Source organism: Bos indicus, chromosome X (assembly GCF_029378745.1).
Source record: "Bos indicus isolate NIAB-ARS_2022 breed Sahiwal x Tharparkar chromosome X, NIAB-ARS_B.indTharparkar_mat_pri_1.0, whole genome shotgun sequence".
NCBI classification, from domain to species: domain Eukaryota; kingdom Metazoa; phylum Chordata; class Mammalia; order Artiodactyla; family Bovidae; genus Bos; species Bos indicus.
Genome location: NC_091789.1, coordinates 113,221,468 through 113,233,596, shown reverse-complemented (window position 1 = coordinate 113,233,596; position 12,129 = coordinate 113,221,468). Strand labels below are relative to the sequence as shown.

At 39.7% G+C, this 12,129-nt stretch overlaps 1 protein-coding gene across 1 annotated transcript in view; it reads left to right on the top strand.

Annotated features, from left to right (window-relative positions):
* SYTL5 (synaptotagmin like 5) overlaps nucleotides 1-12,129 on the top strand; it is a 261,920-nt gene that overhangs the window by 141,412 nt on the left and 108,379 nt on the right. The window contains exon 2 of the mRNA XM_070783448.1: nucleotides 2,425-2,904. Coding sequence (XP_070639549.1) covers nucleotides 2,786-2,904 — 119 coding nt within the window. The 5' untranslated portion in view covers nucleotides 2,425-2,785. The remainder of the gene's footprint in view (nucleotides 1-2,424; nucleotides 2,905-12,129) is intronic.

Below are 12,129 nucleotides of genomic sequence, written 5' to 3'. Positions count from 1 at the left end.
TGGCTATTTCTGATCTCCTTGGTCATTCATTTATAAATCATTTCTATTAGTCCAAGTATAGATGGGTAAAAATCCATTCAGGGCTAATTTCGTTAAACTCTTACTGACTAATTTCATTTTTCTTATATCCATGTTTGATTTCCCATCTTCTCTGTCACCATCCTGCGATAGCCCCATGGTGTTACTCCACCCCTCCCTCTTTTCTCCTCAGTAGACTCTTGGACTTTTAGAAGGCAGACTTGCATATACTTAAGCCCAAGGCAAGAATAACCAGAAGCCTCAGGTCAAGCATTTTTATAGCTTCCAATCTTCTGAATGAATTCTAAATACAATTCTATTGAAGAGTCACATAGGGCATTCTAATCTGACATTGCAAATACACAGTATGTGTTAAGTGAACCTGGCTGTGATGATAACATATTCATTATCTGAGTTACCAAGTGCTTTTCCTATTTTTACCTGAAAATAGATGGAGACACAGAAGGGGCAGAAACAACAGCTGTGCTATTTATCTGAGAGAGACTGCATCTGATGGAAAAACCAAACCTTTCTATGTCTATGGGTCTATTTCTGCTGTGTAAATAAACTCGTTTACCGAAGGGGAAGGGTAGGTAGGCATTGATTAGGAGGATGGGATTAACATACACACTACTATATATAAAATGGATAACTTAACAAGGACCTAGTGTATAGTGCAGGGAATTCTACTCAATATTTGGTAATAACCTATATGGTAAAATGATCTGAAACACACACACAATCACTGTGCTGTACCCCTGAATCTAACATGATATTGTAAATCAGCTATGTCCTCAGTTTCTTAGTCGTGTTGGAGTCTTTGTGACCCCATGGATTGTAGCCCACCAGGTTCCTCTGTCCATGAGATTTCCCAGGCAAGAATACTGGAATGGGTTGCTATTTACTTCTCCAGGGGATCTTCCCAACCCAGGGATCTAACCCACACCTCTTGTGTCTCCTGCATTGACAGGCAGTCTTTGCCACTAGTGCCACCGTGTTTTTTTTAAAAAGCCTAAACCTTTCTGATGAGCCCCATTTACTCTTAACCTTGTTATTTCCTTTTCATGTCAATCTTGGCATCCTCTGAGCCTTACAGCCTTTAGGACTTTGGAAATGGGTTAAAGGCCTGCAGTATATTTAAAGAGTCTACTACACTCACTGAGATCTGGTCAGTTTCCCCCAAGTGGAATCGCTCTTGTTCTGTGGGAAGCAGTTCAGTTCTAGGTCATTTCAGCAAGGTTCTGGTTTCATTATACTATGCAGAGAACAAACACATGGGAACTTTGGAAAGTTAAAGAGGCCCTGGACTAGAGCCTGTCCTTTCAGATCTGAGAATTTGAGGTCAATCTGAACTTATGGTAACTGGGAGACCCCAAAGCAGTCTAGGAGTAAGTATCTAGTTGCACTTGGAAATCTGGCTAGAATCAACCAAACCAAGTGTCACATGCATGTAGATTGTAGTTCAGAGACCTAGAGGGAGGCTGAGGAACATTGTCGTGGGATGATGCCAAATCCCAAAACCCAGTAGGGCATGCTAAGAGCTATCATTCTTAAGGGGATGCACAGAGAGAACCGAGGTACCAAGCCAATGAAAGAATGTGCTCAAGAATTAATATGAAGGAGAGGGTCTGGTGAGCTTATGTTGACAAAATGGGAGTCTTAAAACAACTATCTTGCAGTATGTAATATAGATCTGGTATAATTCACAACCATGTACGTCATAAGATATAAACCTACATTGAGAATAAAATGTCACCCAGTAGTTGAAGTTCCTGTGTTCTCTGATTGCATCTCTGAATTTCCCATGAATTTCCTTGTATTTATACTATGAATGTTTGTGGCCTTAAACTAGATGTAATGTCTTTGAAAATTAGTTCTTTCATGCATAAGCTGTTCATATTATTCTGCATGAATTCTTCTGCAAGTGTTTTCATTCAACATTATGTTTGTGAGAGAAATTTAGGTTGATACGTGCAGCACTGGTTCATACTTGTTTTGTTAGTAGTGTTTTCTTATGTTGTGGTTCTAGTTTCGGGGAGGGAGGGTGGGAGGGCAGGATGGAGCCTCTTAAGGGACCTGTCCTGTTGTGGACAGTCCAGGCTGTCCTAGTGACCCAGTACACCCATGGGTCAGCTGTAAGGGTGGTGACAGGATCTGGCTGGTAGAGGATGCTCGTTATAATGGAAGAAACTGAATTGGCATAGAGAACTTGGAATCAACGAAATATAAGTAACTCTTTGATGCTGTAGTAAGTACAATAGATATCTCATCAGTGCCTGTTTACAGATTGAAAAGTGGTGTTTGGGTTAGGTACATCACTGTTTCGAATACTAGACACATTTACAAGTGCTTTGGGGAAAATCACCTAATTAATTTTTCTTTCCTTTGTTCCCTCCACCTTTGCAGTATTTTCTGGATTCCGTCCCAGCAGATCTGTTTTCTGCTCTGTAGCTTCCTGGAGTAACGCTAAGCATCATTAGGGGAACTCAGCTGCCATTGGACTGTATATCAAAACGAAGGCTTTGGAGATCTTTTCAGTTAAAACAATAATGAATTTCTTGAAATGTAATCCCAGTGGAGCTTGTTTTCTGTGTTGCCTGGAAGAATCCTTACCTACCATCATCAGATCTTCAGAGACCTCATAAAAGCTTCTGTTCATCAAGCAACTGAGTGACTCTTGAGATATTCACGGGGACCTTAAGAACTGCGGGTATCAATTTACCTGGAAAATTCAACCACTGCCACTCAGGGCTACTGCTGAAATACCATGTCTAAGAACTCTGAGTTCATCAACTTGTCATTTTTATTAGATCATGAGAAGGAGATGATCCTGGGAGTCCTAAAGAGAGATGAATATTTGAAAAAAGTAGAGGACAAGAGAATAAGGTAATATTCTTGAACTTGTCTGCCTTCCTTGACTGTTTTCTATTTTTTGGAAACAATTTAGATCAGAATTGGGGCAACTCCAACCACACTAGAGACCAGTGTAGGTCAGTGTCTTCATGGATTCCAAACAATAGCATAGATATTAGAAAACATCTTTGGCACTTTATCATTTCGCCAGAAAGAAGGTTGGAATTGAGTGGTAAATATGGTGTTGATGAGGATGTTCGTTTGCCAGTGACATCATAATTTGTAGTTAAGTGGAAGGACTGCCCAGGTTTGAGTACCAGCCCTGGGATGTACTAGTTGTGTGACCTTGAATCAGTGACTCAACTTCTCTATACCTTGGTTTCCTCATCAAAACAGCAGGGGTAGGTATAGCACTCATCTTATAGGGCTGTTGCAAAGATTAAGGAAGATAATGTGTAGTGCCTGATACTTCAGTGCACAGTAATTTTTATCTATTATTTGTATAATATCTTTCTTTGGTCAGTCTTAGTGGAAATTTTTATCGACCAGAGCTGTGAGAGGAAGGGTGTCTGGAAACTGATAAGTTCGTATTGTATCCCAGAAATCATTTGAATTTTTTGAAATAAGTTTCTGTGTGAGGAAAGTTGAGTAATGTGGACAGAATTGAGTTTCACATGGGTTGTAGGCAGGGTTGATATTTAGCCGAATCCCTAGGTGTGGCCTCATCTGTGTTTCAGCCAGCATCCATTCTGATTGGTTACATCATCAGTTCCCAATGATCAAAGCATCATTCTGATTGGTTACTATGTTCATTATGATTGGTTGCTGCCTGACCTGTCCTGCTTGTTAAATGTATTTGGTTATTATGTCTCATGGAGAAGGCAATGGCATCCCACTCCAGTACTCTTGCCTGGAGAATCCTATGGACGGAGGAGCCTGGTAGGCTGCAGTCCATGGGGTCCCTAGGAGTCGGACACGACTGAGCGACTTCACTTTGACTTTTCACTTTCATGCATTGGAGGAGGAAATGGCAACCCACTCCAGTGTTTTTGCCTGGAGAATCCCATGGACAGAGGAGCCTGGTGGGCTGCCCTCTTTGGGGTCGCACAGAGTTGGACACGACTGAAGCGACTTAGCAGCAGCAGCAGCATTATGTCTCACCCCTGAGTAGAGGGACAGAAATAAGCAGAGTTCCTTCCTCAGCCCCTGTCTACTGTGTAACATGTGGTTTTGTGTATCAAGTATCTCCGAAAACTGCAATCAGAAGCTTATGTTTGTTTTACTTGAGAAAACACATCATAAGATTACCCTTATATGTTGCAAAAATATTCAATGTGCCTAAAGGAACTAGGATGCTTAGAATTGGAATGACATTGAAATATTCTTGATTGATGCTTATTTCATAATGAAGAGCTCAGAGTTTTTATTTTCATTATTCTAAGGCATTCAGCTAATCTTAAAGGCTTTGATGAAATATGCTGTACTTTTTCTATGCCTAGAATTCAGGTGGCAGTGAAATCCAGTTAATAATGATTTTAAAGAATTCCAAAGTGATATTTTTGGCATTGATAGTCCAGTCTTGAAAAGTGACTAAATTTTCTAATGGCATTGAAAAAGTTCTATTGTTTATGGGAGACAGGGTACTAAGGAGTTATTGATAACACTCTCTGGGGAATTAAAAATCACTCTGTTCAGGAAAAAGCAATTTAATAATCAGATCCCAGGAAAGACTGAAGTACAGTGAACAGGACTTTGTTCAGAATATTTGTTCCTGTCATTCTCAGTAACTTTTAGTAATGATCTAGTATACTCCCTCTTTTTCTCTCCCTTCCCTTGCCTTCTTTCCTTATTCTCTGTAGTGGAAATTTGGCCAAATCATGTAATATACAATAGAGCTATCAAGAATAAACATTGATTCCCTGGCTCTTTAAACATTGGGAGGACAGCAGAAGAAAGACTTTTACAGACCTAAGAGATGTTATTATAGAAAAAAAATTTTTTTGAAAGAGGCAATGTCATTCCCTTCCTTAATAACAACACTGTCTAATATTTAGTGCAGGTTTTTGCTGCACTGACTGTGTTAGATGCTCTGTCTCATTTTATTGTGAGCTATCAAGATAGGAGCCCAGACGAAATGACTCAGGCTCTGTCCCTCTTCACAGCTTCCTGTATTGAGAAGCCATGCCAAAGTGGGTAGTGTGGTGTTTCGAGTACATTGCTGTCAAATCACCCATCTCCGTTTGCAAATTCAAATCTTAGTTACACCATGAAGTCTTATCATCACTTTAGACTAACTGCCTGTATAGATCTAGGTTCCTCAATTGACAGAACAGAAACAATAACAGTAGCTACCTCATGAGCTTGTTGTAAGGATTAAATAAGGTAATATTACCAAGAGCCTAGAACAAGACTGACTTACAGTAAGCACTTAATAATGGCTGGCTAAAATCATTAGGGCTTATTGCTGGTTTGTGTTGCCCTTGATCTTGTGAGTTGTTGTGAACACCATCACTCCAATCCTTTACAGCCCCTTTGCTGGATTTGTGCTCTTATCTCCCAGTTTCCACGTGCTTTACTTCTAAAGACTGGCACCTTCCACCTTCTTTGGAGGACTACCTTTGGGTGGCTGGAGTAGCCCATAGGTGTAAAGAACCACATGTACCAGATAAACTTGCATTTTTGTCCCCACTGGGTTGCCCCAAGCCAATGGCTCATGGGTATAGAAACCTCTTGCCTCCAGACTCTGCAATACAACTACTTTTTTCCCCAAATTTTTATTGGATGAGTATTGCTTTACAATGCTGTGTTAACTTCTATTGTACATCAATGTGAATCAGCTGTATGTATACATATATCCCCCCACCTTGAGCCTTCCTTCCACCGCACCCCCCACCCCCACCACCTCACTCATCGAGGTCATCACAGAGTACTGAGCTAAGCTCCCTGTGCTATACAACAGGTTCCCTCTAACATTCTATTTTACACATGCTAGTGTATATATGTCAATCCCCATTTTCACAAGTCCATTCTCTAGGTCTGTGTCTCTATTCCTGCCCTGCAGATAGGTTGCAATGCAACTTCTGCTTCAGAGCTCCCCATGGGATCATGCTGAGACTGGCCTGTCACTATAAGTCACACCCTTCCTAACCTCCCTTCTCTTCCCTTTCCTCCTTCTCCTACTCCCTTCTGCCCTTCTCCCTCACAGGTTCCTCCTGAGAGCAGTTCATAAGTCACACGCATGGGTATCTACATCTCCAAGTTCCTCAAAAACCCAACCAGGAGATTAGTCAGACCAGGCAGTGAACTTAGTTAATTTTCTTCTATATCCTCCAAAATCATCAACACAAAGAATTTATGGTGTGGCAGATTTTATTGTAACAGTAAACATTGATGCTAGCTTTTACAACCATTGTTTTCACTAGGCTACAGCGGTGCGTGTTGGTACTTTGTTGGAGTCTGGAGGGATGAGTAAGTTATGATGAATAAGATAGAAAGTGAAGGAATGGTTTCACAGAAGAGCTAACATAAGGCTTCTGTTTGGGAGGTTAGATGGTTTGACAGAGTCCTTCCACCTCTAGGAGATTTTCTTTTGTAATTTTATGTATTTATTTATTTGGGGGAGTTCTGGGTCTTCATTGCTGCGCGGGCTTTCTCTAATTGTGGCGAGCAGGGGCTACTCTTCCTTGCGGTGCATGAGCTTCTCATTACAGTGACTTCTCTTATTGCTGAGCACAGGTTCTACAATGCACAGGCTTCAGTCATTGTGGCGCATGGGCTCAATAGTTGTGGCTCCTGGGCTCAAGAGCACAGGCTCAGTAGTTGTGGTGCATGGGCTTAGTTGCCCATTGAAGCCCCCTTCTATAATATCTTATAGCAACTGAACATTAGCTTTTAGATCTGTGACAACTTAACCTTAGATTAAATCATTTGTCCAGCTGGTAAAGATCAGAGCCCATGTTCTCTCATTGCATAATTGCTTTCTTTCCCCCAATGCTTTGATGCTTTTGCGGAACTGCACCTATTCTGACCCTGTTGAAAGCCCATCCGCAGCTTTACTAATAGTTGTCAGAGAAACGGAACAGAACAGAAAACAGTTCTATAGTCTGGTATTTACTGACAGCTCTAACCTACAAGCTATATAATATATAATACAACTTTTATTTAAGTGTTGCTCTTATACAACAAAAACTAACAGGAGTTTCTTATGTGGTTCTACCATTTATGCTGGTTGAAAACCAAAGTGTAAGCACATAATGCCGAGTTCCACATAGGGAGCTCAGCTGAGATGGGCCACCAGGCAAACAGGAATTAGTGTCATCAAAAGACCACAGTGCCCAGCCTGGGAACCCTATGGCTTTGTCTTTAAGTGTTTGATTCCATCATTTTCCAGCACAATGGTGGAAGAAAGAGGAGGACGGAGAGACAAAAGGGGAGAGTGCATTTAAATTAGCTGTTTGGAATCCTTCAGATAAGCTAAATATTTGGTTCAAATGGATTTGAAGCGATTTCAAGAATTACCCATTCACCCAGGAAGTAAGGGCAACCAGTAAGTGCCAAACAACAGTATCTTCTTAATACTCTACAAATGTTTGATCTTTTGGGCTGTTTGTTTTTTCAAATCTTATCACTGCCACTAAGAATGAAATTGGTTTGACCTTCTCAAGAGCCTAAAGACACACTGTTCCCATTAAACACCAGGAGAACTATTGGAGTGGACTTCTAGTTTGGTAAACATCTTGTTTTTTTCCTAGTATTAAATAGAATTGCCACAAAGCTTAATAGATTAACAGAAACTCTCAGCATGAACATCCTTGTTTTCTAATAGAATCCAAACTCTTAGTGAGTCACAGAGACCTGGGGGAAAATATCTGACTCTGCCTTAAACAAATTTAAAACCTTAGGGGTTTTCTCACTAAATACCTTATTAATCCCAACATATATACACACATAGGGAAACTAAGTTAATTTTGATTCTATACCATTTTCCTTCAAGTGATTCATATTGTAAGTCTCATCATAGGCACAGGGCCACAAATACCTGATATTTGATGACATTTCAAACCATAGATTGTCTAAATAATTATACTTACACTTGTCAGACTGGATATTGTTTTTGTTTGAAATAATACAGTCACCATAGTCATGAGTAAAATTGTTACCTATGTAGATCTGTAAGTATTCATATATGTGTATATAAATATATGTGTGTGTATATGTCTTAACACACACACAGTTGACCCTTAAATAGTGCAGGGGTTAAGGGTTCTCAACCTCCCTATTAAAAACTAGAGACATCACTTTGCCTACTAGAGTCTCTATTTTCAAAGCTATGGATTTTCCAGTAGTCATGTACGGATGTGAGAGCTGGACCATAAAGAAGGCTAAGTGCCGAAGCGTTGATGCTTTCAAACTGTGGTACTGGAGAAGACTCTTGAGAGTTCCTTGGACAGCAAGGATATCAAACCAGTCAATCCTAAAGGAATCAGTTCTGAATATTCATTGGAAGGACTCCAATACTTTGGCCACCTGATGTAAAGAACTGGCTCATTGGAAAAGATGCTGATGCTGGGAAAGATTAAAGGCAGGAGGAAAAGGGGATGGCAGAGGATGCGATGGTTGGATGGCATCATTGAGTGAATCATTTTGAGCAAACTCTGGGAGATAGTAGAGGACATGGAAGCCTTGCGTGCTGCAGTCCATGGGGTCACAAAGACCTGGACATGACTTAGTGACTGAATAACAACAACAACCCTCTGTATAGCTAAAAATTGGAGTATAACTTACAGTTGGCCCTCTGTGTCCACAGTTCTACATCTGAGGATTCAATGAACCATAGATTATGTAATGCTGTAGTATTTACTATTGAAAAAATTTGCGTATAAGTGGACCTGTGCAGTTCAAACCTGTATTGTTCAAGAATCACTTGTGTACATCTCTTTGATTATTCTCTGAATTCCTCTTTCATTATCCTTTCCTTTCCTTGCATACTGTCTCTAGCTAGATTTGGTGTAGAGGACATGACCCTAGGCAGCAGAGATTCATTTGCAGTCATGTCTAGGAAGGTGCCATTCCCTTTTAGCCCATGTAATCTACAATACGGCTGGATGTCCATAGGGTAAGATGTCAGGGCTGGGAGAATGAATTCATCTTCCACAGTTAGGTCAGTTCATAAGGTAAGATTTAATTAAGCAAATACTAACTGTATTCCTGGGGAAATGTGCATTTTTTCCCCTAGGTAAATATACACTTTACTAACAAAAATGTTACCTCTGACATTTTAGTTTTCAGTAATAAGACCATTTTATATGAAGTTAATATTAAGGTTCCTATAGTAATAGGAGTTCAGAGAAGGCAATGGCACCCCACTCCAGTACTTTTGCCTGGAAAATCCCATGGATGGAGGAGCCTGGTGGGCTGCAGTCCATGGGGTCACTAATAGTCAGACATGACTGAGCGACTTCACTTTCACTTTTCACTTTCATGCATTGGAGAAGGAAATGGCAATCCACTCCAGTGTTCTTGCCTGGCGAATCCCAGGGACGGGGAAGCCTAGTGGGCTGCCGTCTATGGTGTCGCACAGAGTCGGACATGACTGAAGCGACTTAGCAGCAGCAGCAGCAGCAGCAGTAATAGGAGTTAGGGTTTAATTGATTTAACTCTGTAATACGAATAGGCTAACATGTATTTAATAAATTTTCTAATCATTATTTCTTTGCAGAGTAATTAAGCATATCTGGTAAACATTTCATACAAATATCTAAAATTGATACAGCTGTTACATGGCAAAGGACTGTTTTAGGTTTCTAAACTTAATGCACTAAGATCTATAAAGAGCATCAATAACTACAGTAGTTTTGTATTATTAATTCTTAATTCACAAAGGAATATTTAGCATTTTCTGATACACTTTTTATTATGGAAATAATGTTTATGACAGAAAATTAGAAAAAGCATACAATATGAACTTTAAAAACCCACATGGGACCCTCTTCACAGAGATAATTTCCACTTTTGCATTTCTTTTCTGTTACTTTTATGTGTGTACATGAAATGTTCATATAATTGGGACCATATTATATATGTAATTTTGTATCCTCTAACTTTATTGTTGTTGTTCAGTCACTCAATCGTGTCTGACTCTGTGCGACCCAAGGGAATGCAATATGCCAGGTTTCACTGTCCTTCACTATCTCCCAGAGTTTGCTCAAACTCCTAAAATTGAGTCAGTGATGCCATCCAACCATCTCATTCTCTGTCATACCCTTATCCTCCTGCTGTCAATCTTTCCAAGGATCAGGGTCTTTTCCATTGAGTTGGCTCTTCACATCAGGTGGCCAAAGTACTGGAACTTCAGCATCAGTCCTTGCAATGAATATTCAGGGTTGATTTCCTTTAGATTGACTGGCTTGATATCCTTGCTATCCAAGGAACTCTCAAGAGTCTTCTCCAGCACCACAGTTAGAAAGCGTCAGTTCTTTAGTGTTCAGCCTCCTTTATATATCTGTACATGATTACTGGAAAAACCATAGCGTTGACTCTACAAACCTTTTTCAGCAAAGTGATGTCTCTGATTTTTAATATGTTGTCTAGGTTTGTCATAGCTTTTCTTCAAGGAGCAAGTGTCTTTTAATTTCATGACTGCAGTTACCATCTGCAATGATTTTGGAGCCCAAGAAAATAATATCTGTCACTGTTTCCATTTTTCCCCCATCTATTTGCCATGAAGTGATTGCATCAGATGCCATGATCTTAGTTTTTTGAATGTGGAGGTTTTATTTTATCTTTTTATTGAAGGATAATTGCTTTACAGAATTTTGTAGTTTTCTGTCAAACCTCAACATGAATCAGCCATAGGTATACATATATCCCCTCCCTTTTGAACCTCCCATCTCCCTACCCATCCCACCCCTCTAGGTTGATAAAGAGCCCCTGTTTGAGTTTCCTGAGCCATACAGCAAATTTCCATCGGTTATTTATTTTACATATGGTAATTAAGTGTCCACAGTACACTTTCCATACATCGCACCCTGTCCTTCCCTCTCCCCATGTCCATAACTCTATTCTCTATGTCTGTTTCCCTATTGCTGCCCTGTAAATAAAGTATTCAGTGCAATTTTTCTAGATTCTGTATATGTGCGTTAGAATACGATATTTATCTTTCTCTTTCTGATTCACTTCACTCTTTATAATAGGTTCTAGGTTTATCTGCTTTATCAGAACTGACACAAATGCATTCCCTTGTATGGCTTAGTAATAGTCCATTGTGTTTATGTACCCCAACTTCTTTACCCATTCATCTGTTGATGGACATCTGGGTTGCTTCCATGTTCTAGCTATTGTAAATAGTGCTGCAATAAACAATGGGATACACGTGTCTTTTTCAACCCTGGTTTCCTCAGGGTATATGTCTAGGAGTCAGATTGCTGGGTCATATGGTGATTTTATTCCTAGTTTTTTAAGGAATCTCTATACTGTCTTCCATAGTGGCTGTATCAATTTACATTCCCACCAACAGTGCAAGAGTATTCCCTTTTCTCCACACCCTCTCCAGCATTTATTGTTTGTAGACTTCTTGATGATGGCCATTCTGACTGGTGTGAGGTGATATCTCATTGTAGTATTGATTTGCATTTCTCTAATAATGAGTGATGTTAAGGATCTTTTCATGTGTTTGTTAGCCATCTGTATGTCTTCTTCGGAGAAATTTCTGTTTAGGTCTTTTTCCCACTTTTTTATTGGGTTATTTGTTTTTCTGGTATTGAGTTGTATGAGCTGCTTATGTATTTTGGAAATTAATCCTTTGTCAGTTGTTTCATTTGCTATTACTTTCTCCCATTCTGAGGGTTGTCTTTTCACTTTGCTTATAGTTTCCTTTGCTGTGCAAAAGCTTTTAAGTTTAATGAGGTCCCACTTGTTTATTTTTATTTTTATTTCCATTACTCTAGGAGGTGGGTCATAGAGGATCTTGCTTTGATTTATGTCATCGAGTGTTCTGCCTATGTGTTCCTCTAAGAGTTTTATAGTTTCTGGTCTTACATTTAGATCTTTGATCCATTTTGAGTTTATCTTTGTGTATGGTGTTAGGAAGTGTTCTAATTTCATTCTTTTGCATGTAGCTAACCAGTTTTCCCAGCACCATTTATTGAAGAGGCTGTCTTTGCCCCATTGTATATTCTTGCCTCCTTTGTAAAAAATAACATACCCATAGGTGCATGGGTTTATTTCTGGGCTTTCTATCTTGTTCCATTGGTCTATATT